This window comes from Cygnus olor, chromosome 3 (genome assembly GCF_009769625.2).
Source record: "Cygnus olor isolate bCygOlo1 chromosome 3, bCygOlo1.pri.v2, whole genome shotgun sequence".
NCBI classification, from domain to species: domain Eukaryota; kingdom Metazoa; phylum Chordata; class Aves; order Anseriformes; family Anatidae; genus Cygnus; species Cygnus olor.
In genome coordinates this window covers 12111191-12138296 of record NC_049171.1, presented here as the reverse complement: position 1 = coordinate 12138296, position 27106 = coordinate 12111191, and the positions used below count along the sequence as shown (strand labels likewise).

The following is a 27106-nucleotide window of genomic DNA, read 5'->3' as shown; positions in this document are numbered from 1 at the left end:
GTGCCATCTAAAAGGTGTCTGAGATGTCACAAGGAGCTAGCAGATACCAACACAAAGATCAACTACTCTGTCTGGGCAGCTGAATCCAACTCAGTGTGGTTTAGGTCATTCCAATCAATACTCTCTAAAGCATGACTTCATCCTCTCTTTGCTATGAGATGGTTACCAACATGCCTTCTTAGAATTACAGTGAAAAATGTCTCAAATAAGCTGTCAAACAGCTGTAAATTAAACTATTAAGTTCCAAACTGTAAAAATCAAATGCAATGGAAAAAACTTTACATTTCACACTAGAGCAATGAAGAATTTCTTGTTTGAAAATTATTTCTGAAGAAAACATTTTCAGGTTTTCTTCTGTGTTTCTTTTATAGTCAGTGTTACTGAGGGTCAGGTTTTAAGTATATTTTTCCTGTTCAAGTTGTTTATGTGATTCATTTGCTCACTTGTTTCTATGAGTAACATTTCTGACTGCCCCTCAATGTCCAACTCAAAAGTGTAAAGCCATTGATTTCATTCTGCAGAATTATGATTCATCATCGCAGTAATGTATTTCCTCTGCATTTAATCATGCTCCATCTGAAGCAGTCACAAGGGATAGTTCTGACGATTGGTTTATAATGTGTTTGGGGTGAGCGTTGCACCAATGGATCGCTAGCCACAATGTTATAAACACTTTGTTTTGACTCTGAAAGGTTTTTAGGAAAATAAAAAGCTGTATCCGCTTTCCTGCTAACCACTTCTGTTAATATCTGTCATAATATAGTCATGTGGTTTTTAGTAATGTAGCTGTTTAGCACACAAGTCAAAATAATCAGTTGAAGTCAGCTCATTCACAGTGGTCAGAGAAGTGTGTGCAAAAGCAAGCTAACTCCAGAGTCTTAAATGTTCCCTTCTCATGGAGAAATGGAACAGAAGCAAGAGACTTAAAACATATATATATGTATCAGCTTACATTTATTTCAGTCGTTACAACCCTATTTGTAGACCATATGCTGTTGTCCCTTTGTCGGTCATAGTTGTCACCACAGGGCACGGGAGCAAGAAAAAGGTGAAAAAGAGAGTTCGAGAGAGTTTTGTGAGTTGGGAACAGAAAAGATCTAATCTAGGCACTAATCTTGCTGCAGTTATTCCCTGCAATGACCATCCAGTGCTCACCACACCTGCTTCTCGCTGTGCATCCAGCACTATGAGACAGTTTCTTGCACTGTTGGGCACAGCTGCAGTGGATAATGAGAGAGCTCGGTATTAGAAAGGGGTTGGAGAAGACCAACTTTTTATATGGCTTTAAGATGCTCAGAGTGAAGTTTCTTATCAAATAAAATTATATTTAATAATAAGTATTATTCTTTTTACTCTTTGAGGCCAGGACTTTACTTGACAATAAGAACTATACTGAGGAAAAAGCACAAAGTGACAAGGGGGTAAAGAGACCATCTTGAGCAGCATGTTCTCTGCAGTTCAGGCATTTTGTTTTGGGGGAACCTGAAAAGGGTGGAAAAGAATTAATTTTTCCACTGTTTTGATAGGAGAAAATAACAATACAGAAGAGAGGGCTTGTATTTGGTAAACCATCACATGGTATTTGTAATGGCATTAGTTACACCTGATTAAAGGTTGTAATGCAGAGGAATAGCAATCAACTTCAGCAATGTATGCATCTCCTGGTGAGATCAGGAACTATATTTTGATTCGAGGTTCTCCACTGTTGATGAGCAGGATGGAATCTTTCTTGCTTTACTTTAACCATTTAGAAATCCAGTTTCAGATCTAAGCAAGTTTACAAGGCTGCCTCTACAACCGTTAGAAAGAAAGAGACACTTGTAGAGGGTGATTCATCCTGTCTTAAAATAGGCATACATATATTCATCCTGCCTCTTTCAGACATCTATCTCTGCATGGGGTGAATCACTCTGAAGATGTCTTGCCATCTCCATTGACTGCAGAGGAACCAAAGACAACTAATGTTTTAAACAGCTAATGTTCAATGTGGTTAATCCACCTTGGCAGAAAAGTAGGGTGGTATTGTTTAAAAGCTGCGATGAGGAATGTGGATATAAATGAAGGATGAAGCTTGTATCATAAGCAGAGCCCAGTGACTCAGAGATGTGGTCCTAAAAGGCACGTGATGGGTTCAAACCCAAATTACAATGAGGCTGAAAGGTGAGCAGTAAGTGTACCTATTACTAAATATCCCAACTTAGAGAATTTGGCTAGTTTGCGGAGCAGGTGGGGAGAAGGTACTTCTATGAAATTGTGAGCAATGGCTGAAGTCTTAAAAACTCTTATCCCCAAGCCCAAGGAAAAATAGCATTTGAATAAACTCTGGTCTACAAATTGACATGAAGGCCATTTTTCAGGTAGAGGAAGTGCTGGTCAAGTTTGGCATAACAAAATTAGAAGTGTAATTACAGTCTACATAAATGTGACCCCATGGTTCCAGGAGGCTGGAGTTCACTGAGGGAAACTAATTTTCAAGCATGCCTCGTCAGTTTTGCCCCCCCAAAAAGAGGTGTGCAGCAGCTGTCCCAGAAGAGGTGGAATACTGAATAGTCAGTAAGTCTCTGAAATACCTAGAAATCACATAAGCAGTTCTTTTGAAATGCAAGAGTTGGAAAGTAATGATCAGTGCTGAAACACAATTTGTTCCAGTGGCCACTCCTAGTGATGTCCAGGAAGTTATGATTTTCAGGGCATCTCACATGGGAAAACCTTTTGGAAGCCATAGATTCTAGAATAAAACCTCAGAGAAATCAGCAAAAAACGGTTCTATTTGGCATAGGACATAAAACAAACTTGTCAGAGCAGTCAAAGCTCTGCTGGTGGAATATTCTGGATAATCAGACTAACCGTTACTCAAGTTTATTGGAAAGGTGTTTAGCATATGAATTATTACAAAAGATACAGTAAATGTTCTGCATGCATTTTAAGATTGTTATTTACGAGGACAAAAATGGAGAGCATAGACCTGTTAAGAAAAAAATCATCTGCTGATAAACAAAATTTCTTCCTCACTTCACACCTCCTTGTAACTTACTAGTGACCACAGCTGACAGAAGCTGGGCCAATAGCAAAATGAAATGATGGCAACTGATGCATTTAAGTGTTTGTCTGACGTTCAGCATTAACAAGCATATTGTTCCCTTCAGAAAACATTCACAAAATTGTCTAGGATATCTCAAATAGGTCACCAAATTCTGTCTAAATATTGGAGAATTAAAAGTTGGCATGACCAAAAGAATTACCATTTAAGTTATGGCATGCAACAAAACCAAACAAAAGGGTGAAGAAAGAAGTCTTCAGTAAAAAAATTTTCTTCAGAAATTTTCTTAAGATCGTCCAGAACCAAAACTTTCTGTGGAAATATGGATACCCTCCTCCTTGTGGTTTGAGACTGAGAGAAAGAGCAAGCAAAAGAGATTTTGCCCCTGTCTCTCCAAGGCTAGAGCTAAATGCTAGAGCCTGGAAGCTCTTCTGACCTCTTGGGTCTGGTTGAACAACCCAGATAAGTCTCTCCTTTATGTATATATGTATTTCCTCCTACATCCACCAGTAAAGGAGGAAAGAAGGCTATGGCATGCTGTAAGCAGTTTCCCAATCCAAATGAGGAGAAGGGGCAGAAATAGGACCCTGAGATGTACTTCAGACCACATGCCTACAGGTTAGTTTATACACAACCTGCTGTCTTCAGAGTCGGGCTTTGAATAGAGCCCTACTGTGACCCACAGGGGTGGATCAACAGTGGAGCTACCGGTGATTCTGGTATTGCCCTTGATTTGAAAATGCAGAGAATTCCCATTTGGTTTTATTTCAGACTCAACAGAATACAAATCCCAATGTTTTCACACTTTTAATGAAATAAATCCAAGTTCTGTTTCCTAGACACCTAAAGAAAAAAAGCCCTACATACCAGTTGTTATTTTAGAGCATTGTCCTGTGTAGCTTTTACCTTTCAAATGTTTATTATTATTGTTATTATTATTATTGCTTGAATCTAATTGAATATCCATCTCATTTCAAATAACATTTAAAAATATATCTCTTTTCTTTTGCTTAAAACTCTTCTCTCCATTTATTATTCAATTCAGTTGGATAATTGCATCCCTTAATGTCATTACTCTCTATTTTTCCCCATTTCTTTTACGCAGAGAGATTGCAGACCTGAATCTGATCTTTGGTAAAACCAGTAGAGTAATCTGAAATCACTGGATTTATTCCAGTTTTTACTATAGTGTAATACCATCAGAACCTAGCCTGTTTGCTTCACCCTTATTTCATCGTTCGTTATCAGCAGTAAATTATGACTGCTCCTAATTTCAGTATGGGGTTGTACACAAAAATTCTGATTTTTTTTTCCCCCACTGCTGGACTTCCTATCAGTTTTTCTGGTGCAAAGAACAGTATAAATGTGGTGAAAATTTCAGAATATAGGGTTAAGTATTGTATAAAGGGGAGAGCTCTGCATAGCCTGTCCCTGTGGGGCTTCTGCTGTGTCTGGTCCCTCTGCCACTGTCTGGAGTGTTGCTCCTTGCCTGGCTTTTCTGCCCCAACAGTAACATTGAGAAGTGGATTGCGTTCATCTTCCGCTCCTGCTGGCTGTATCAGCTCTTTCTCCCTGCTGGCAAATTGCAGGTGTGGAGCTGCAGTGTGTTAGGATCCATGGGTTCATGGTTCAGAGGAGCAGGAGGAGGGCACTGAGCTGTGGGGAGCGGGGGTCGGCCTCTTCTCATGGGTAACTAGTGATAGGACTAGAGGGAATGGCCTCAAGTTGCACCAGGGGAGGTTCAGGTTGGAAATTAGGAGACATTTCTTCTCAGAAAGAGCAGTCAGGCATTGGGACGGGTTGCCCAGGGAGGATGTGGTGTCACCATCTCTGGGGGTGTTCAAGGAAAGGTTGGATGTGGTCCTTAGGGACGTGGTTTGGTGGGTGACATTGGTGGTAGGGGGACAGTTGGACCAGATGATCTTGGACGACTTTTCCAACCTTAAAGATTCTATTACTCTGTGCTTCTGTGATTTCTTCTGTGGAACAACAAGTGTATTTGAGGGAGTGAAGCACCTGTGGTTTGATAGCCTGCTTCTATCTATCCTTCATGCTAACATTAGCAGAGGAAAGGCTGTAAGTATTAGAAATAGCCCGAGGAGAAAGGAGCAATTCTGGGGGTTGTCAGGAGCTATAGTTATTATCAGCACACAGCTGGAAATTTGATACATAGCCTGATCAAAAATAACAAGAAAATTATTCTGTTATTGTCGATTATGTGCATAGTTCTGTGCTTTCCCCAGCATTTAATTGTTTTGGGTTTTGTTCCCCCTATATATCTCTGTATGTTGGAGGCTATACGGCGCTTAATGTACCGTTTATAGATTTGTATTGTGTCAAAGATTGCAAAGACACCCACCACACTTGCCTGCTCAATGCCTGGATTTCACATGTAGTCCCCAGGAGTCAGCACGTTCCTGTGGGAGCTTGTGGGCTGGGAGTGGGCAGAGGGGTGGGGATGAAGCACAGCTTTCCGTCCAACCTAATGACTGCCTGCCAGCACAGCTGAGCTGGCAAAGTGAATGTTGTCATTTGCTTCTGGCATAGTCCACACAACTCGTTCCCGTTTCCCAGAGCCAGGGAAGAGCAAGAAAAACATGTGCCTTGCAAGGGGACTCGTTTAAAGCACACGCCCCATGCGGCTGCAGAGATGTTGATTGACTACAGCTTTCAGCTCAAGCAGGATTACTGGGAAAGCAAGAGCAAGAACACTAGCATGTGCAAAAGCAGCCAAAATATACTGAGATAAGTTGGGGCAGTCCCAGTGCTTAGCATCAGTTAACATCAGGTGCCTGTGCCCAGGGACGTGGGTGAATCTGCCTGCACTCCTTCTAGAGTCAGTGAGGGGAGGGAGGTGACCCCAGTCATTCTCCAAATGATCCTTTGGATGAACCCTTTTACTTTCAGCTCCATATGGAGGGTACCTACTGTGGGTATGAGAAGTTAGGCGGTATGTCTGCTCCATTTCCCCCTCATTGTTTCACAGAATCACAGATGCCATAGGCCAAACCCCTTCTCAAGCAGGGTCAGCTAGGGCAGGTTGCTTAGGGCTGTCCACAGCTGGGCATTGTGTATCTCTGGGGACGGGGACTCCACAACCTCTCTGGGCAACTTGTGCCAGTGTTTGGTCAGCAGCAGAGTAAAAAAGTGTTTTCATGCACCCAGACAAAATTTCCGGAATTGCAGTTTGTGCCCATTGCCTCTTGTCTCACTGGGCACCTGTGAGAAGAGCCTGTCTCTGACTTCTTTACTTTAAATTCCCACTGGGAATTTATACACTGATAAGATCCCCTTGAGCCTTCTGTGCTCCAGGCTGAACGTTCCCAGCACTTTCAACCTCTCCATGTGCGACAGATGCTCCACTCTCCTAATCACCTCCATGGCCCTTCACTGGCCTCTATCTGGTATGTTCAGGTCTCCCTTGTTCTGGAAGCCCAGCACTGGACCCAGCACTCCAGGTGCATATCACTGGTGCTGAGCAGAGAAGGATCGCTCCTCTCAAACTGCTGGAAACACTCTTCCTAATGCAACTTAGGCAGAAAATAGCTTTATATAACTGGATTTAAGCAAAGGGAACAAAAAGGCACGGAACAGGATTTTTGGAGACATGACTGAACATTGCTGATGCTGTCCATTCAAAGGAGTTTGGGTCCTTTTTCAGCACAAATATTTCATCTTTAGCAGCACTCAGTTTACTCTTCCATAGAAATGGACAGAGTTACATTTGTTTGCACTTGGTCCCTTTGAAAACTGAAAACTTGCCAAGGAGGCCAAAGGGGAATGGAGAGGAGGGGAAAGAGAGGAAGCAGGTGGGACTGGAACTGTTAGCAACAGTTGGGGATGTTTTGAAATCATTAAACGGCAAAGGAGCTTCCATAAGCCATGTTTTGCTATTGACATTTAATTATTTTTTTTTTCTGCTTAGGTCTTTAATAAAATTCTGATTTGTAAGACTGACCCCACACTGGTAGTTTAGTACTGGCAAGCCAAGTGGGAGATACAGACCCGATAAACCTGTGTAGGAACTGCTGTAAAATATTCCAGGGGAAAACAAAACAAAACAAAACAAAACAAAAAAACTTCAATTGGCCAAGAGATTTGGATGATGTCCATGTGGAGATTAGAGAACTTTAGAAATACCTGAAGCTCATGTGGGACACACTGTAGCATTACAGGAAACCTACCAAGCAACAGATTTATCAGGGAAAAACTGGAAGACCAGGTATGGTTTTAAAACTGGAGGAACCATCATCCACTTGCTGCACATGACTTAATCCCCGTTGTCTCCAAAGCCCCTAATAAATCGTATAAAAGCAGTTTGCTAAGCCATGCTCCTGAGTCCTTTGAGAGGAACTTCCAGCTCCTGCAGCCCCTTGCTTGAGCTGGCTGGTGGTGCCCATCCTGAGCTGCAGCGGTGCAAGGCGTAGGCACATACGTCCTCGTGTTGTTCCTGCCTGCTGCTGGCACAGTCCGCAGGGCTCCTGGATTGGAATCTGTTTAATAAAATTCCAGCTTTTAAAACTGCCCCTCCTACTGTAAAAGCAGCAGCTAAGGTGTTGCTGTGTGAGAGCTGAAGTACTGTAGTACTAAGCATTGCTGGGAAACTTGTTTCTCTGCCTGGATAATGGTCACTTGCAGCATTTTAGCTAAGAGGATGTGTTTTTTAAGCTCAACTTTTATTGCTGTTGCTGCTTGTGACACAACACTAGAGTTTCAGTATTTTTCTTGATCTCTAATCTGCATTGTGTTGCCCTTGCTAATACTAATATGTTCTCCAACCAGAGTAATCTCATCGGGAATAGACTTGACACCTTTACTCGTGCTAAGTGCCTCCCTCTTTGCTGGTTCCTTGTTTATTGTGAGTCTCTCTCCAACATTTGTTTGGAGCTGAAACATGTTGCCTTTTTTTTTTCCCTTTCTTGTTTTTTACCAATCAGAAAATGCAACAGAAGATGAATAACACTGCTTGAATCGTCACATTGCATGGCTGGAAGTTTGGAAGTTGGAAGCAAATTTAGTTTAAAAGAATAAAATTTTCTAAACAAAGAAATGCTTGCAGAGTGACCTTTCCTCTTCTTGAAGACTTAGTGATTGTGCAGCTGTTCTCTCCTGTATTTTCCTAATGCATATTCATAGACTTTCACAAGGAAAAAAAACATGTTTGGGAAACCATGATTCTAAGTTAATTAAAAATAGTTTTTCATTTTAGAAAATTAAATGTGTTGGCAGTGGCTTACTCATTGCTAATGGGTAATTGTACTTTTTCAATAATAATAAGAGATTCAATGAAACTCTAGAAGATGTTAGAATGTGATTAACTAGATAATCTGTGTATTTGAGTTTTTATTCCCAAATAAGACGGATCTCCCAGAGCCAGAAGTGTGAGTTTATATTTGATAATTATATGAGACTCTTGAGCTTTCTTGCAGATTGTAATTCAATTCTGAAGGGGAAAAAAAAAAAAGGAAGAATGGGTGCCTCTAATTACAGGAAGACATTGTGACTGGCTCGGTCAGCTTGTTCAGTCCCTCATTTCAAACAGAACAAGGCAGAGTATGTGCCATACTGTACTGGAGCTGCAAATAAGAGAACAGAACCCATCAGTCCCAAATTATACCTTCCTCAAATACTCGTTGTTTCTGTGGAACAGTATCTGAAAGTGTTTATTAAGATCTTAGCCATGTTTTTCATTGATTTAGTAGAGGATATTAAATGTTGAGGTGCATTAGAGATGGCTGGAAGGTGTTTAGGATTTATTGGACAACCTGTGGCTGAGCAAGCAGCTTACCAAAACTAGGGACGTGCATCACAGAGGCAGAAAACCTGGGTCTCATTTCTCTGAATCTGATGATAGGACAGGTTTTATGTATGGATGTTTGTTCAGCTCTATATTCAGGTATTCTTACATATGTGTAGACCTACTAATTTTCTGTGGTGTTTTATGTCCACATTACCAATAATAATAAAGTTAACTTCAGAAGATGGTGCTGATTCACAGGTCTGTCTGTTTAGTGCCAGGTCCAAGGGCTGTAAAGCTAGCAGAATAAATGCAGAAAAGTTACTTTTACATTAACAATAACAGAAAATTTGTCAGTGAAAAACACCTGATCTTTGCCCATTGAAAATGCTTTTTTTTTTTTTTATGTGTAAGTGCTGTTGAGATAAATATTAATGGCGGTAAAGATCCAGGTGAAAAGAGTCAAATAAAAGCACACTTGGCTAAATTAAGAGAGCTGGAAGATGCCTTGTGAATCTACCTAAGGTAGTTACTATAATTGCTGAGAATCTTTAAGGGTCCTCTGGGTCCTAAGCAAAGCACCTTAAGACTTCAAAGGGTCACACAGTTTAAAGGAGAAAAAGAAAAAAAAAAGGAAATAAACAGGCCCCTTAAAGATTAAAACAAATGAAACAAAAAAAAAAGTTAAAAACTTAAAAAGCCATCTTAAAAGCCATCTGAACTGGAATTACTATACTTTAGACTCTGTGGGATTAAAATTCAGATTATGTCAAATTAGGTCAATCTCTTACGCGAGAGGATGGGGACTTCAAAGCTAAGGCTGGGACAATTGTTCTAAATACTATAAATTACTAACCCACCCTTTAGCAAGACAGCTAATTTCTAGGCATCTGCACGTACAGTTAGGCCTGTGGTAGTTAACTGAAAGGCCGAACTCTCCAATATGGCTGAGTTTATCAAAATGTGTGGATGGGAGATTGGCAAATATCCAAAGCGAGTTTGGCACAAGCAGTGTGCTGCCCTTAAGTAGCAGCTGTGTGAGCCCATGTAGTAGGGTTCCTGTAGTTCAGAGAAGATGCAGGGCCCTGAGCAAGAAAGTGCTGCATTATGTTGCAGGGTTGGTAGAGGAAGGAGGTGCAGAGTGTGGGGAAGGAGCATCTACTTGCTGGAAGCACCCCAAGAAATTGTGGACCAGGTCTACCTTCAGTTGCTCATCTAGTAGCCAAGGTCCCAAAGACATCTCTGGCTGGAGTTTCTACCTTGATGGGTTGTAGCACTTTGCACTGTCTGAAGACTGAATTTCTCAATTTTGTACCAGCTGAATGCTTTGTAGAAAGCCACCTTCCTTCTCAGTGTTGGGGGTGTTTGTGCAACTGAACAGCCTTGGCAGGGATGTCCCAGAAGCCCTGACCATCCTGTTGGACTGTGGGAGGGGATGCTGCGGAGGGGATGAGGACAGACCAGGCAGGGGTGTCACCAAAGGCTCCCCTTTGGTGGCCATGTGGTGTTTCAGGAAGAGAGCTGGTGCCACTGGTAGCATGGCACTGGTGGTTATGTTGGTTACGCATGAACCAAGAGGAATGGGAAACTTTGCTCCGATTCAAAGACAGTTCCTGTAAAGGGAGTTTAATAAATATATTGATTCACTGGAACAGAACAAAATATCTCCTTCTGAAGAGAAAGAAACTAAACTTAGTAATAGGGGAAGATGCCAAAAGCAATAGATTAATATCAGGAATGGGTGGTGATATGGACTAGAAATCAATGCATTCAATGTGGTTCTGTCATTAGAGGCAGATGCTATACTGGAAGATAAAAATGGAAATGCCAAGCTTGGCTCAGGAAAGAAATTATTCATCTCTTTGCAGTGCTGTACAGGACAAGTTAAGTACTGTGTGTCATCTGATTAAAAAATAACTGAAAGACATCTCCTGTCATGAACAAACTGTAGTACAGTAGTACTGGAACAGGTTAAAGGAAAGGATTTCTTAAAAGATATCTCAAAGGATATCTCAATTTTGTGTTTCTATATGTTTTATGTATAACATTTACAAGTATGCCTGTAAGATGCGTATGTCATGGATATCTCTGGAGTTAACAGTGGTGATAAACCAGTGTTTGGAGCATCCAGTGGTTTATGTTATAAACCTGTCTGTCCATAGCCCTGCTAACGTGAGTGTCACACCAGAGAGATTTTCAAGAGAAAGATAAAGAGGAATTCTGCAGGCACCCCTGAATGTGTGAAAAGTTTTTGTTAAATTAAAAAGAAATAAGAAGTGATCTTTTTTCATCCCTAGTGTGAAGAAAAGCTAGAAATTACAGAAATCACTAAAAACGAGAGGCAGCTTTTCAACGTGATACTAGCACTATGGTGAAACAGAGTAGTACTTTCCAAAGGAAGGAAAATACCCTCCCATCAAAGCCAAAAGAAAATAAATCTTTCACTTAGATGATACTATTATTAAAGACAGAAAAGATTTATTTTCGTCGTTAATTTAAAGGCAAATGAGCAGTCTTTTTCCAGACCTTGAGATATGTGAGTGAAAGATGTATTTTTCACCATTTCAGCCTCTAACGTTCAGGCATAGCTTAGGTTCCTGTTCGCTAGGGAATCTGTAAAGTTATGTTTTGACTAAAAGCAGCAGTGAGTGCAAAACAAGTGATGTGTTCGAGCTTTGTCGCTAATCAAGTTTAAAATGATCACAGCAACTTGGCTAATTGTATTAATTTATTTCTTCTTAAGGCAGAATGGGGAAACAGAATAGCAAGCTGGCCCCTGAAGTGATGGAAGATCTGGTGAAAAGCACGGAGTTCAATGAACACGAGCTAAAACAGTGGTACAAAGGCTTTCTAAAGGACTGTCCAAGTGGTAGACTGAACCTCGAGGAGTTTCAGCAGCTCTACGTAAAAGTAAGTTATTATTAAGTTCCTACTGTTTGGCCTTAGAAAAGTTTACAAAGTAATACAAAGCAAACACATGGTCAAGAGCTGTCCTTCATTTAAACTAAGGAATCCTTCATCAGGAGAAGCAATGGTGGATATAAGGAGGTAAATGGAAAGTGCTGCCCTCATTGTACCAGCACTTCGGATAGCTACAGTGACCAGAACCAAAAGTTTAAGAAAAAAAGCCGTGGTTTACTCAAAGAAATACAGTCTCTTCACTCTGTAATTTATGAGCCTTTTTCACCTTCAATACGAGGTTGCAGCCCTATTCAATAAGCCATGCTTTACCTATGTAATACCGCTGGAATATAAACCCTGTGATTGCTGGACCTACTCATATAAAAGACTGTATTTCTTTTGGTTTCAAACAAAAGTAGCGAGGCTTCGTGGCGGTATGTCCTCTGCAGATAAATTATGCACTGTGTACAAAGGATTTCCTTCTCTAGATTTTGAGTATTGCCTTTCTTTTTTCTCTACTGTTTCTTTGCCCTTGTTAGATATGAAAGGAAAGCCATGCTGCTGTTCAGTTTATTTTCTTTTTATTCTTCATTATTTTATCACGTCCAATGTAGTCTTTTCCTTACATTTAGTATGTATTTATTCTGTAACAAGAAGTGCATGGGGGCAGCATAAGAAGTGTATTTGTGTTACAAAGATAATTATATTTTAATTCAGAATCGAGTGTCTGCCTAAAGGTCAGAGACTTCAAAGTAATTTTAATTAGGAGGAATACTGGATGGTGATGATGAACACTAGGATCAGAAACAGTTCATAAATACAACGTGAGGCTCAATAAAAATTTAAAAAGCCTTTCAAAAGTGTTAATACTAAGCACACTGACAATTTCTGCAGACAAGTGGGACTATCTGTCTTTTCCCCTAAATGCATACTACAGTCGTATCCTCAATTTCTTCAGTCTAGAACCAGATCACTCTGTGAATCATCACCTAGCCCCTTTTACTTTCTAATGAGTGGTCTTACAAAAACTGCTAACTACAGTTCACATAAATAAGCCTCTGTCTTCGTGTTTTAATATTTATGGCTAGAGATGTTGCCCCACAATCTTTTTCTTAAAAAAGACTGACTTTGTAATTACTGTTATTTTCAGATGAAAGAATTTTTACTGCCTCGGGTATTGTGCTTGTTATTGACTGATAATTTATAGCTTCTATTTTAAATTGTACTCAGTGTACATCCACAGGATTGGACATCTAATCATTTCTCTGACGTGTTTCTGAGGAAAGTTAACAGTCTTTACAAAATATTCCTAATAAAGTATGTCAAGTGTTTAACTCTTTAGAAATCATTATTTTCTTTTTGGCAAATTGTAATAAAGTGATTTTTTTTCAATGACTTTATGTGTTGTGGGGGAAGCTATCGTCTGAAAATAGCTCGAAGCTGTTAGGACTTCCTCCCTTCAAAAGGCTGATTGAAGTGTTCGCAGATAATTCACGAGATACTTTACTCATGGAGGAAATATCAGAGAGTAAATTCAGGATCAAGTTTACAAAATGTTACTGCAAAATGTAAAACAAAGAGTACAGAAGTACTGAAATCTGGAGACATTTCTGTAGTCTTACTGAACTGCAATATCTGGCTTTTAGTTTTATGGCCTCATATTTTTAGAAATGCACACCAAATAAGATTGTCTCCCTTGCTCTGGTAGTTATGTTTTTTTGAAATCTGCTCTGTAGTGTTGCTGTTCTATATTTGGTCCAGTTTATTGTTGTTCTATATATTGTCTATATACAGGGCAAAATACTAATTTTGCAGAAGAGAAATACGATTAGCTGTAGTAAATCCAGAGCTTTACTTCTCCTTCTGTCACTGAAATGCTTCTAAAAAAACGGTCCTCAGCTGTCTGAGAAATTAATGGTCTGAGTGTTGTCAGTGGCGGCGACTTCTCGTCCGTAGGATGTTCTGCCTGCCCTGGCTACAGACAAAAACACAGATCTGACATTTGATCTTTCCAGGAGAAGCCACCAGAAGGAGACCCAAATCACGATTATTACATTTACAGCATTTCAATTCCTTTAATGCATATGTGGGTTAAAAATGTATGAAACTAGTATTTATTAATAATTTCTCTGCATGAACTTATAGTTGGGAGAGATGACATTTTAGTTCTTGGTCTGAACTGAATTTTATCAGAGAAGATTTCTGTAAACAAATATACTTGGAAAAGAAAGAACTATTTTTTTTTTGCAGTTCAGATTTACATTTTCTTTACATGATAATGTTTCTTTGTTCACAGGAGCTGTGTGGTACACTTTCATATGGGTTGAAGGGTGTTGGTCATCTTAGTAAGATGCAAAGAAAGCTTTTCTTTTACTCAACCGTAGTAGAAAATATCCTCAACTTAAAGAACAAACACATTTTAGGTTTCTCAGGAGCATTATTTTTTGGTGAATTTCTTGAATATCTCTAGTTACTACTCTTCTGGCATAATTACAGAGTGGGGTTCACAAACTTGGGGTGCACAATCTACATTGTTGTGGAGGAAACTTATCTGGAAGATGTGCCCTGGAATCACACCTAATGTATTACTGTTTCTAATACCAGCTAATAAGCACTTACTCCATGGGTCCAAACTAGAGCTGGTCTGAATTAAAACATCCAGCACATGTGTGATGTGGATGTCAGGTCCTCAACACTAACTCTTCCACTCTACACATTTGCGTCAATTGTACTGTGCTGTTTACTGATGTAGATGAAGACTGTATTGACTAAAAGGGAGAATTACTCTAGCTTGGCTTGGAAGCGTTTGCTATTGAAATTTCCATTAGGAATACAAATCATGCAATGCTTAAAATAAATAGCAGTTGTACAAAATGGACTCTACAGTAAAATTATTTGCAGCACTTTTAGTGGAAGTGCCTATAAGAATATTTAATCAAGAACACTCTTTTAAATAAACAGTAAATAGGAGGAAATATACTTTATACTGCTGCATATTTAGCATTGCTTGCAGTCTCAGAAGTTCAGTAAAACTTACATTTTTGGATGCACAGATTCTTTTTGGGATGTGGAATCTGTGATGAGCTATTACAGCTTGTGTGAATCTATAGTGCTGAATGACTGGAGGGCTTGTACAGTTTTTAAATTCATTTACTGAAGACTTGTTTGTATATTAGAGTCCCAGAGCCACAAAGAGACCTACATGTTGAAACACCATGTTAGCTGTCCCGACAGTCTACACAGAACATGGGAGTGGGGAAAATTTGTGGATACTATTAAAAAAAATATATTTAAAAATCAAAGCAGCATGTTTTAAAGAAACATGCCAATGCAAAGCCACAAGGTAATGATCAAGTCAGGAATTTGTATTGAATTCCACATTTCTCCAGGGTATATGCATCTGTTTCCATATGGGAGTGGTATCCTTCAAACCTCTCCTGCAGAGAAATATCTAGGACATTAGAAGTCAAAGCAAAATCAGGTGACTGGAGCCCTTTTACTTTCTCTCTTTAGTAAGGAAGATAATGTGAATACCTTGTCGTTACCACAGTGCTTTAAGTACTCATCAAGCCGTAGGAAACCCAGAATCAATTATCGTGTCCCTGTAAGGAGCTTGAATCTGTACTACTCACCCTCTGTAACTGCTCTGCTGATGAGATAGGTCCTTCTGGTCTGCTGGCAATGCCCCAATCAACCTCTTTTGCTGAAGGAAATAGTGGTAAGTAGCTCAGTGGGTCCATGGGACAGTCTGGTTCCTGCAGTTTCCATCTCCACAGTGAATGTTCTAAGCATTAAGCTAAATCCTTGTTTGTTTTGTTCAATATCTTTTTTTCTATCCTAAAAGTTCTTTAATTCTTTTATCTTACGTAAAACATCATTAGCATTGTGGGCAGAGAGCTGAAGGAATTAATATACAAAATTCTCATTAAAATAAAATATACCAGTAAAGCATGCTGGAATGTTCCCATCATTCTTTAGAGTTTCTTGCAGTCTAGAGGGCCAAATACATTTTGCTTCAGATCTTTTGAATTCACTGGATTTAGATGAATATGCCCTAGAGTGTGCAAGGGTGCATAATCAGTACTAATGTTCACAGGAATTATGCGTGTTTATTAAGTGGAAAATAGGCTTCTATATTGTGATACTTGTTGGAACTGGGTCACTGAACATGAGAAGCATATCTGCTGAATTAATTACAGAAACGAGCACCAACGGTGCTTTAACTAGAAGGGTAGGGTTGAGAATCGTAGTATAATGCTAGCATTAAATAAAGTAAATTTATCTGTGAGTTTATTGCACATCTATTATTTAGCTATGTTTTGGGGTTTTGTAGATAACATTTCATTGAATAGATATAGTAATGCCATTTGATTAATTACGGTCAAATGGTCTGTCATATTTTTGGCTTCTATCTCACATTTCCTGCCTTGAAGGGAATTGATTCCTAGTCACTCATTTTAATATTTGTAGGAAAAAAACCTCAAAAAATCTATTGATATGTAAGTGCATATGTTTGCATCCTCTTCTTCTCTATTCAGATTTTTAAGACAGAGTAGCATCCTTCTAAAGATAGCACATTGGTCCTCAAAATGTTAGGTTAGAGCTGCATTTTAGGCTTTCAGTGCATTTGAAGAAGTGGGATTCCAGCTGTGTTTGCAGATGCCCCGAACGTAGATGCAGTTCCTCTGGTAAAAGCTGATTTTCCTGGGATCATCTCTTTTAACTGGAAGAGCTGTGCTGGCTTTACAAATACTATTTGGCTGCTGAAGTTCCCCTGTAACAGGAACAATTTTTAAGTGTATTATACCAATACTCCTGTATTCCTAAAGAACTACAGCATTATTTGAAATCAGGCAGATTATAAAAAGTACCGATGTGTCTACTCCTACAATGATTTTAGTCCATCTTGATACCTTCCAGAAGACTGCGTCTGCAGTGCTTATAGTCCTCCTGGGCAATATGGTAGGACGTCTTCCTGGACAGTAGAGCAGATGCACCACCTAATTTTGCCTGCAACTCAGAAAACATCATATGTATTTCTTTATTGTAAACATGACTCTAAAAATCTTTAAATGGGTTATTAATACTGCTGTATTATTGAATTTTTTTAATTGATATGGAATAATAAAACCATTATTGTTACATTAGAGCCAACTGGAGATATTAGTAGATGCAAACAAGTAAAGAATAGCTCTGGTCCAGGAGCATTACAAGGTGGCTCTATAAGAAGCAGCACATATGTACTGTAAGAAGCAGCACATATGTAGATAGACAAACTATTAAGTAAGGAAGAGGCTAGAAAGAAGTAAGAGGAACAGTATTTGCATCAGTGAAAGTTTTGCTTTGTGGGAGGATTGTAGAATGGTCTGCTAAGTGAAGATTCTTAATGCATTCCTCAAACACTTAAAATCCACACATTTAAGACAATTACAGTAAAATTGTTAGAAATACATGCTCTTAAAGAGGAAAAAAATATATCTTTCACTAGGAGTGCAGTAAAAATTCCCATGAAAGGAAAATTAATATAGCAGAAGCCAAAAGAGAGAGTGTAAAGTATGCTGAAAAGCACAAAGCACATGTATTTGCAGTCCAGCATTATCACAGGGGAGAGCTTTTCAGGCTAAACTATGTGATCACAACTGCTTTTCATACAGAACTTTGTTGTTGTTGTTGTTTTAAAAGGAATGATCTTGCTGCCTGGATGTCTTCCATACAAACTGCTCTTGCCATTATTCCTCCTCCTCTTTCTCCATATAAACATGAATAGTCAGGTGCTGTGCCAAAATGTAGGCCTACTAGAAAACCACATAAGAGGCTTATTATATGTTTCAAACAGAAGCTGAGATTGTGCTGTATGAATTTTAAAACAAAGGCCAAAGATGCTCCTTACACATAAAAACAAAATCAAACAAACCACGAAGGCAGTGTTAACTTTGAAGTTGACTTTGAATGATTCAGGGAAGGGGAGGATGCTGCTAACATGCCCTTCTGCATTTCTTTCTCTGCACGTATCCCAGGAAAAATAATGGCTGGAAGTCATTTTACTGAACTTCTTTTTAAATCTCTCTTTAGTATGCAGAGCTTTAAAGAACAACAAGCATATTGAAGAATAAAATACAGTAAACAAACATGAATTCTCATTTAAGCTGCAAAGTAGAATGAAAACAGTAATTTTCAGAAGAGGACTGGCACACTGCATAGTGAACTTTTCTGAAAATATGGCCATAAATCACACCACTGGATACTAAGAGCCGTTATAAAAGTAGAATGGAGTCACTTCAGACTGAAATCCTAATCTCATTGAAGCTAATGGGAGTTTTCATTCCTGATCCTTATTTAAGAGCTTAGAGCTGCACTGAGCTCTTGAAGTTGTTTATTATCCTGAGTGCTGGGAAGTCTGGTGTGAGCTCCATTAAAATCCAGTCCTGCAAGCTGGATCTGGTGTCTGGAGAGCTCCTCTCATGAAGTGTAAAGAACATACACAATACTAGCTGTCATTTAAAGGCAGCAGTTATTTATAAACTAAATCTGCACGGATGAGCGTTGAGAGTTAGGGTCCTGAACTTAGAAAAACTTAGAAATGCAGATCCAGAGGGGAAGGACAAATCCCTTTCTTTTTTGCACCATTCTGGCTAGTGGCTAATTTTAAAGGCTAAAATATATTTTTCTTTGCTTCTGTTGCAGAGCACATAATGGCCCATATCCTCCAGATGATCTCTGGAGAATCTAAATCTAGAAAATGAGGAAGTTGGGCAATTCTGGGAGATGAAATCTAAATAACTAAATCTTAATTGCTCCAAATAGCAGCTTGTGGAGTGTCCAGGCTTACGGGATGAATCTTCCTGGTAACAATTCAGTTATATATGCTGACACCCCCTCCGTGAGAGGAAGGAGTGATGGTCACAGGAATCCATAAAGCAGTCCAGCTGTCCAAAGGCATCTCCAGGGCAGATGTGTGTGCATGTGAAGGTTTAGACAAAAAACTCTGGTTATTACTAAGTATTTACTAAGTAATGAATAGTTCTGTACTGCAGTGGTTGTATGTGGTTCCTGGAGGCACTCTAAACTAACTGGAAGTTCAAAACATTGAAAAGAGTATGTCCAGCCACAGCAAGACGATCCAACCTGGAATGCTTTCAAATTTTAAAATCTCACCATGTACACTACCTGCATGCCCTAGTTTCCAACTTGTCATGGTAAAAGAAGCCAGACTGGGTAAATTCGCCAACAATAGCATGTAAATTACTTTTACTGCTTTTTAAAAAATATTATTTTTTTTGAATGAAGCTTGCTGACTCCAAAAAACATCATGCATTTTTATAAGAAACCTTGTTCCATTACAGCTTAGCTTTGCTCTGTGTTGGATTCCTTCAGAGAAATCAAAACAATGAATTTTGGATGCTGTAATTATTTCTGTAGCAAAACACTGAATTAATGAATACAGTTATGATTTTCCTGAAGGGTAACACAGAAAGCATGGTGCTGCTATGAAGGAGAGAGCCACCGTTAACATGTAATGTGAAAGGCCTCAGAAAAGTCCAAACACAACAAATCCACTGTCAGAGCCAAGTCCCATAGCTGTTAAGGCGTTCAGGTTTACTATTTCTTGTAACGGTACTTATTTTAACAGTATTACAGTAGTCCTTAGAGCAGTTTTCAAGACTGATCAGGGGTTCACTACCTTTACCCAACCTGTTACAAAAGTCAAGTATTTTGGACTTCTTCCATCCTGTCTCCTAGACCCTCCATACCATCTCAGTGCTTCACTTCTCATCCTGAGGAAGGCTGTTCACAAAACTAGTGTAAACCTTTGAGGACTGTGGAGTGGAGAGAGGGATTAGTGATGTCGAATGTACTTTTTAAATAGATATTCCATTCTCTTGCAATCTAAATAAAATGAATAGAGCATATAAACTCTCTATATTTGTAGATAATCAAGATAGAAATGGTTAAATCACTTGCTTGAGGTTACCCTTTGTGTCTTTGGCAATTTTTGTATGGGTCAAAATATAAATAATGTCCTTCATTTTACTTCTTTTAAGTAAGTTTGTGGGTTTTTTTTTTTTTTCTTCCTACAGAATGGCTTGGGAAGGGGGTTCTTTGACTTGTGGGTGTCATACAGTACACATTATAGTATGGTATACATGGCTAAGCTTTCATCATAGGTCTACTTTAGATCTACACTGTAGATCTGTGGTCTACAGTTAAGCTTTGACCCAGCCATATTTTAGGCCTTCAATAGCTCTAATTTAGAAAACTGGATCATCCTAAAACTTGTTCTGAAGATTGGTGATAATGTGTTTTTTGTTTTCTGAGACAAACTGACCTGAGGTCTTTCAAGGACTTTAGTTTGTCACATTTCTTGGTCTAGAAACATTTGTTTGTTTAAATAAAAATAAATAAATAAATGAATAAAAAGCTGTTTGGTATTATAGACTTCCTGAAGAAGCCTTTGAAACCAGGGCATTTCATTTCAGCACTGGAGTAAACTAATACGAAGTCATAGAAGTAATGTAAAGTATTTTATTTTAAAACATAGAAGTGTTTTTCTCCAGTATCAGAGTCTGCTTCCAATATCTCCCTTGCACATAAGACCTGGGGCTGAAAACAGCTTTTGTGTTTTGTAAGGCATAAATGGGAACTTTGTGTTCTGAATGAGTCCCTTGACCCCGGTATGACGTCTGTGGCTCCATGCCTTAGCGTCACACCCATTCTGCTCCCTCCACCCCAGTGAACCCATGAGTCCTTCAGAAAATTACCTGAGTGATATGTACTTCCAAAGCTTCCCAGTTGGGCTCTTGTGAGTCACCGTAACTGGGTATGAATGCTCCAAAAATTAAAGGATCCCAATTAGTCTGGAACATAGCTCTCCCAGCCATGCATTGCACCTCAGTGTGCTCCATGTGCTTGTGGTATTTGACATGACAAATCACAACTACCACTGTAACGCATGCTGCTGTGAGTAGCTGTAGCTATGCAGGCAACGAAATCTGAGGTGTTTTAACATGGTTCTGAGCTGTGGAGAACCCTCAGAGCTCAGTTAGTTACTAACTTAAATCTAGTTTTTATCATCATGTAGACACTAGTTGAGATTCCAGTCAGGTTTCCACTAATCATAGTCTGAACGTTTCCAGTACCTTGGGATATCAACTTTATTTCTCTTCAATGAGAGTAAATTTCCATCTTCTCATGTTTAATTAACGCTCATAGGAATAGCTTCTTTTCACCGACAAACCTATTGATTGCTGAATTGAGATGACTTACCGCTGCTTGGCATGAGAATTAGCTAGCTATCTTAATTGTATATTCAAGCACAAACAAAACAAAATGAGAAAAACATGTGGTCTGGAAGATAAAGTAATCAACACAAGGAAATTTAGACTAGATAATACTGTTGCTATTTTGCAGAAATACGTATGAAACATTTTCAGAGGAGTTTGGTGTGAAATACACCTGTATAAGAAGTTGTGAAGTTCAGCTGTCTGGTTGCACTGATAGCCCAGAACTGAGTATTCAGTTTTAAATAGAATTTCCCTGTAGACCAGAGAAAAAGCAGTATAGGCATAAGTGTAAATCAACACTACAGTTCACCTCAAAGTGAGTATAAAAAAAAATAAAATAAAAATTTGTAACTCATTAACTGGAATAAGATTTTATATGGACCTTGTCAACATTTTTCAATAGAAGCGTATTGAATTATGAAGTTATTTCTAGATGCTTGTATCCCCTTTAGTTTGGAAGGATATATCTTAGAATTAGTTATTCCTTGCTTAGGAATTACACACCTGTATGCAAACTCATGACTCTTCACAGTTTTCTTTGACGGGAATTCACTATTTTGCTCCTTCTTGTCAAACTGATCATACCAGGGGACAGTTAAAATCCAATTGCAAGATACATGAGTTCTGGCTATGTGATTCCTGTTCTTGTTGCTAATACCAAATACCTAAGAACTGATTAAAAGTAAGTTGCAGTCATTGAATTTGCTTTCATGCTTTTTTCCACTTGCTTTCAGGCTCCAGTTACCAGTATTTTGTATGTCCATGTTGACTAGGTCTGTGCCTCTCTTCTTACACCTTTTTGGGACTGGAAGCACTTTTAGTTTCATTGGTATTTATTAATGTAGCAATTACAATGCCTAATTTTATAGTACGTGTCAATGCAGATAGTTATGTAATTAATTAAAACTAGATATTGTGCAGTGAAAGCCTTGCAAGGCACTGCAGATAAAGCCCACAGATGACTTTGGAAGACAACCTCCCTCCTAGCATAGTTCTGCCTTCACCAGAATAAACTCCAGCCAGCTGCTTCTCAGCCAGCTGCTAAATACGGGTAGCTGGAAGGTGATGCTCTTTGGACATGGTCCCAGTGAAATGCTAATATCCTCAGTTCCCTTCAGTCTCCATACCCACACATACATGCCTTAGCCCTGGCAAGAAAGGATGCAGTTCTTCATCCCACTAAATCACTGCTTCCTGCTTTCCCTCTCATGGATGCTGGTGTCACTTGGGCAGGGCAGGTGCTGTCCCCTCTGCTTGATTAGCACTCCTAACTTCATTTAGAAGTAAACCACATCTCATTTCTTCAGGGTCCAATTTCTACATTTTAGTATCCAGCATCTTCAACCCAATGAGTCTTATATTACGTGTGGGTTGGTAAACTTGGTGCAAACATATGCGCACATTGAACTTTTCCCAGTTTCTTAATTAGAACAAGTCACTTAGGTGGTGATTCATTGCCCTGAGTTCACAGTCGCATAGTGGGGACCAAATCCCAAAGCTGTCTTGGAAAAATACAATCCTACTGTTTTGTGCACATATAAAGCTGCAGAAAGGTACAGCTGAGCATCAGCTTCACAGTAATAGTACTGCACACAATTTTCTTTTCATCTCTTCTGTTGCTCATTTGTGCAGAACAAGGGACTCCTTAACATTACATGTATTGCTTTAGAAACATACAGTTCCCAATATTTGACTTCTTTAAATAAATGTTGCTTTTTTAAAAATAAATTTAATACTTCCGATAATACTTGACCCGAGAAAGGTAAATTTTTTGTGTTCCAGTATATAGTAGTTCTTAAAAAGTCAGCAAGAAAACTGCAGTTAAAATCTAGACCAGCTCTTTAAAGCTTATCTAATGTCTTACTTTTATTTTTTTTTAAGCTGGAAGAAATGCTGGTATGTGAAATATGATTCTGAAAATGGGCCTTTATAATTGAAATAGTTATATTATTTAATTGTAAGGATGCTGTATTAATATTGGCTTACTGAAGCAATTATTTATCTATCAATTAGTTTTTTTGCTACAGATAAATACATTATGTAACTCAGGGAGCTCAACAAATTGCTGGCATTGTGTTAGAACTACAAACTCCATACCACAAATTAGCCCCTATGGTGTGTTAGTGTATCTGCTCATTTATTTTTAAGATTCTTTTCCCCTGGAGTTTTTCTGTATGGCAGGAAAATGGTGTTTAATGGACCTGATTTTATTTTCACAGAGCCATAAATTCTGGAGTTATTCTAATGTACGGCCAAGAACAGGGAGAATAAGCACGATCTCTGCTTCTTGTGTCTTCTACCCTGGGGTGTCCTTGGAACATGAAAGATCATGAAAGAGAGCACATGCTCTAAAAGAACATGTACAGAAGCCCTATCTTCACTCTCTGAAGATTAGGGTGATCATGTAGAAAATCACCAGCAGGTCCAGGGCAATAAAACTGAATAAAAAAAACATAATGCTAGCAAAAATGGTGGAAATAAAAAGTCTTGATATGAAACAGTTTCTTGTAAAGTGATGTACCTCTTTGTTACCTCTTTATGTAAGAATAATTACATTTCTCCAAAGTAAGCAAATCTGTTTCCAAAGGCAGAATTTAACATATTCAGTATGAAAATTACATTAACATGTAGCCAAATTTATTAAAGCCTTTGGAAAAGGATTAATTTGGCACACAAATTTCTAATAGGCATCCTGTAGAAAGGAACTGTCAGTGGGAAATTAGCTCTTGAGCTCTATCCAGCAGGCGATTGACAGTGTGAGGTGAAAGAACCACGTTCTGACTCCATCAAAGAGTGGAATTTTTCCTGCACAGGGACAATAAATACATTTGTGCTAGAAATAAAGAGGCTGCCAAATCAACCTATCTGAATAAAAAGTATGTTGTGCTTTACACATGGGAAAAGTGCTCGAGAACAGTTAATCCCTATGAAAACATTACCCCTGCATTATCGCCAATAGTACATGCCTTTGGGCAGCTTTCAGTTATTTGCTTCCACTTTCTATACATGCACCCAGTGTTCTTTATTTCCATGTGATTGTTCATCTCAATCGTTTTCTTTGCTCTCATCTATTTTGGGCCCATGCGCATGCTTTTTACGTATTGCCATAATACTGTGGGCTATTTTTAAGTTTCCAGATTCATAGAAATACTGTTCTATATACAGTATTACAAAAGCAAGTGCACAGTCCTAAGAGGACCACTGATTTCCATGGAATAGCTACTGTCACTGCCAAATACACCAGTGAGCAAGAACACTTCTTCCTCTTCTCCCTCCCTTTTCTGTACAGGAGAAACCTGGAATGGTGTAAAAATCCCATGGGTGATGTGAGTAAGTTAACATAGCTCACTGGTTGAAGCATTTTGATGCAGAAGACAAGAGAATTCATTCTCTTCCAGTTTTCACTGCCAGCACGTTGGTGTAATAGCTGGGTCAAGGGACAGCTGAAGGTTTGTTACTGTTCAGACAAGAATGCATGTCTTGGAGCCAAACGAACAAGGGGGAAAAAATTACAAGAAAAGTGTTTAACTTTTTTTGTTTTGTTAACTAATATTTTGTTAGTTAATTCTGGCCGTATCTGGCTAAACTCACTAAATGGAATATGATGAGAAAATAAGTTTTCTACCCCAAGAAGCAAAATCTTTCCCTCTTCCTGGAGTGGGTCAGAAGATGCGACCTTGACATCTCCAAGGTTCTGTACAATCCTGGCTGTCAGGAATACCATGTCCTGCAAACTACCCCTATCTATTTTTTTAACCATAATGTGCTTTGCTTTTCTTCTCAGCCAGCTCCTCTCTTTCTGTACTAGAGCACTGGCTAGATGAGTGGTGCAGCCTGATGTGATATGTGTATCTTTCTCCTTTTCTTCTCCAGCTTTTGAATTTATGCAACTTTGTCTTGTTGGGCAAGGGATGCTGTGGCTTCAGCAAAATGAGAAGCTTGCTGTTGGTTGTGCTCATTCAGCCAGTGTTGTGGACTTTATCATTTTATTTTCTCTCTCCTTACCTTGCAAAAAGGGTGGTCCAACATCAGAAAGCAAGCCCCGTCCTTTATGCAAAGGGTGACTTTAATTTATAGTTGAAAATATGTGCAAAGTATGAATCTATGAGCAAGTTTCTGCATAAAAAAGCAAAGTGAGTGGGCACAGTTGAACATTTCATATTCACTGTTAATGGAGTTTTTTGAGAAATGCTTTAAGAAATGGATGTGTAAATGAAAGTTCTACAGAAAGATTTTTGAAATTTCTTCCTTTTAATGTTTGAAAATATGCATTTCTAATTTAGTATTTCAATTTTACTCTTTTATTCTCTTTTTTTGCCATCTTTTTATTTATTTATTTATTTATTTTGACAAAGTGATTGGGGTGTCAAACAGTACAGGTTTAGGTAGTGAAAGAAAATTAAAAAGAGAAGAAATAGAGGCCAGATAAATGTAAATTTACTATAGACACTGGAAGATTTACAATGCCATATGTTATAAACCTAAGTGTTTTAAACCTTAAGACAGATGATGAAGGGAATGTTGTTAGGAGACATTATCTAGAGAATCCATTCCATGTTTGATGTTGCACATCTGTGATAAGATATATAGTTCTGATAAGAACTGTACTGCCCTTTTTACACAAAAAATTCCTTAGGTTACAAATGAACAGATTGAATATCCACTGGTCCCATTGAAATCCATGGGAGATTTGACACCTTCTGTGGAACCAAGACTTGACTGCATTTTGCCAGTTTCTTGTTTTGTAACATATGATATACTCCGGAAAGGAATGACAGATGGCCTTACAATTCATTTTTTTGTCATGAGAATATGTTCACCTCTTTTTGTCATTTGTTTTGAAATTCCTTCTCTCATGCTAACTTCCACAGGCAAGCAGTTTGTTGCCAAGCTCATCCTCAAATGACAAATATAGTATCTGAACATTCACAAAAGAAGAAGCTGGACCAGGCACTTCTGGGAACTCCCATTCAAGCCATTGTGTTCCGTTATTCTTTTTTTTATTTTATTTTTCCAGTTCATTTTTTCAGGCTAAGCAAATTATATTAGCACATCTGTTTAGCCAGATGGTCTTTCAAGTGTCATGAGGCAAGTACAGTCAAAATACTGTCTACAACTAGCACAAGAACTGTGGAGTAAGTTACATGATGGAAAACCACTGTTGATGGCATTTGATGATGACTTCCTTTTCTAGGAGGTGAATGAACTATAATTATGATGTTTAGCTGTGGTTGGGGTATGCAGGTAGTGGGGGGGGGGGGCAGCCTAGGAGACTGAGTAGATATCTGGCTGGTCTCTGGATTGCCAGTTAGGAACATTAATCTTCCAAGGTAAGGCCCAATAGGTTTAATGTTATCAAATTTTTTTACTTTGTTTATTTTTCCAGCAGGTGTCAACAAAACTGTATTAAAAGTATCTTGAGTTCATCAGACTAGTTCTCGTTCTTCTATTCTGTTGCATCCATCGTGTGTGCATTAGTACTGTTGTATTAGTACTGTCTATACAACATAATTAAAAAAGAAAAAAAATATCAGAATTGTTGTCCTTCCAGCTAAAAGAAATTACCTGAGAGGCTTTTCCAAATTATCATGCAGTTGATTACAGCCCTACAAGGAAGCTTTTCCAGAGGCTAATCCAGCCTTGGTTAACTCCAAAGAATTTGCAGTGAGTGGCTATAATGGTAACGCCAGTTGAAAGTTTAAATGTTGTGTGACACTTTTGCATAGTAATTAAATTGTCCCCATAGACCTCGAAAATTCCAGTATTGCAGCAGAAGATTATGGGAACATGTTATTGCTGGAGACCAAAGGCATATCCAATGGACAAATCATCTCATTACAAGATAGATGTATGAGAGAGATGGCAGAAACCATTCTCCACTAAAGGGTGCAGGTGAATTGTTAGATGGCTAGAACTGGGAAGAGGTATCCAGACACTTGTGAGAGGTATTAGAAAGAAAAAAACAATTCTCCATAATACATTAAAAATTCATTCTAATTACAAGATAACTTAGAGGCTTTATAATGTCATTTTGAACATACAAACATGTTTCATGTCAAGATCTCATGTTTTCTTATCAAATTGTAAAAATCACATAGATAAAGTCTCTTCATGTACTTTTTTTTTTAATTGTTAAAAATAAAGGAC

General features: G+C 38.6%; 1 protein-coding gene across 8 annotated transcripts in view; it reads left to right on the top strand.

Annotated features, from left to right (window-relative positions):
* Positions 1-27106, top strand: part of VSNL1 (visinin like 1) — an 88359-nt gene that overhangs the window by 26282 nt on the left and 34971 nt on the right. For 6 of the 8 annotated variants that reach the window (XM_040550993.1, XM_040550994.1, XM_040550992.1 and 3 more), the window contains exon 2: positions 11521-11687. In XM_040550993.1, the coding sequence (XP_040406927.1) occupies positions 11526-11687 (162 nt within the window). In that variant the 5' untranslated portion in view covers positions 11521-11525. Of the gene's footprint in view, positions 1-7461; positions 7464-11520; positions 11688-27106 lie in introns of all 8 variants that reach the window. The other 2 variants (XM_040550998.1, XM_040550996.1) reach the window with 2 other exon arrangements.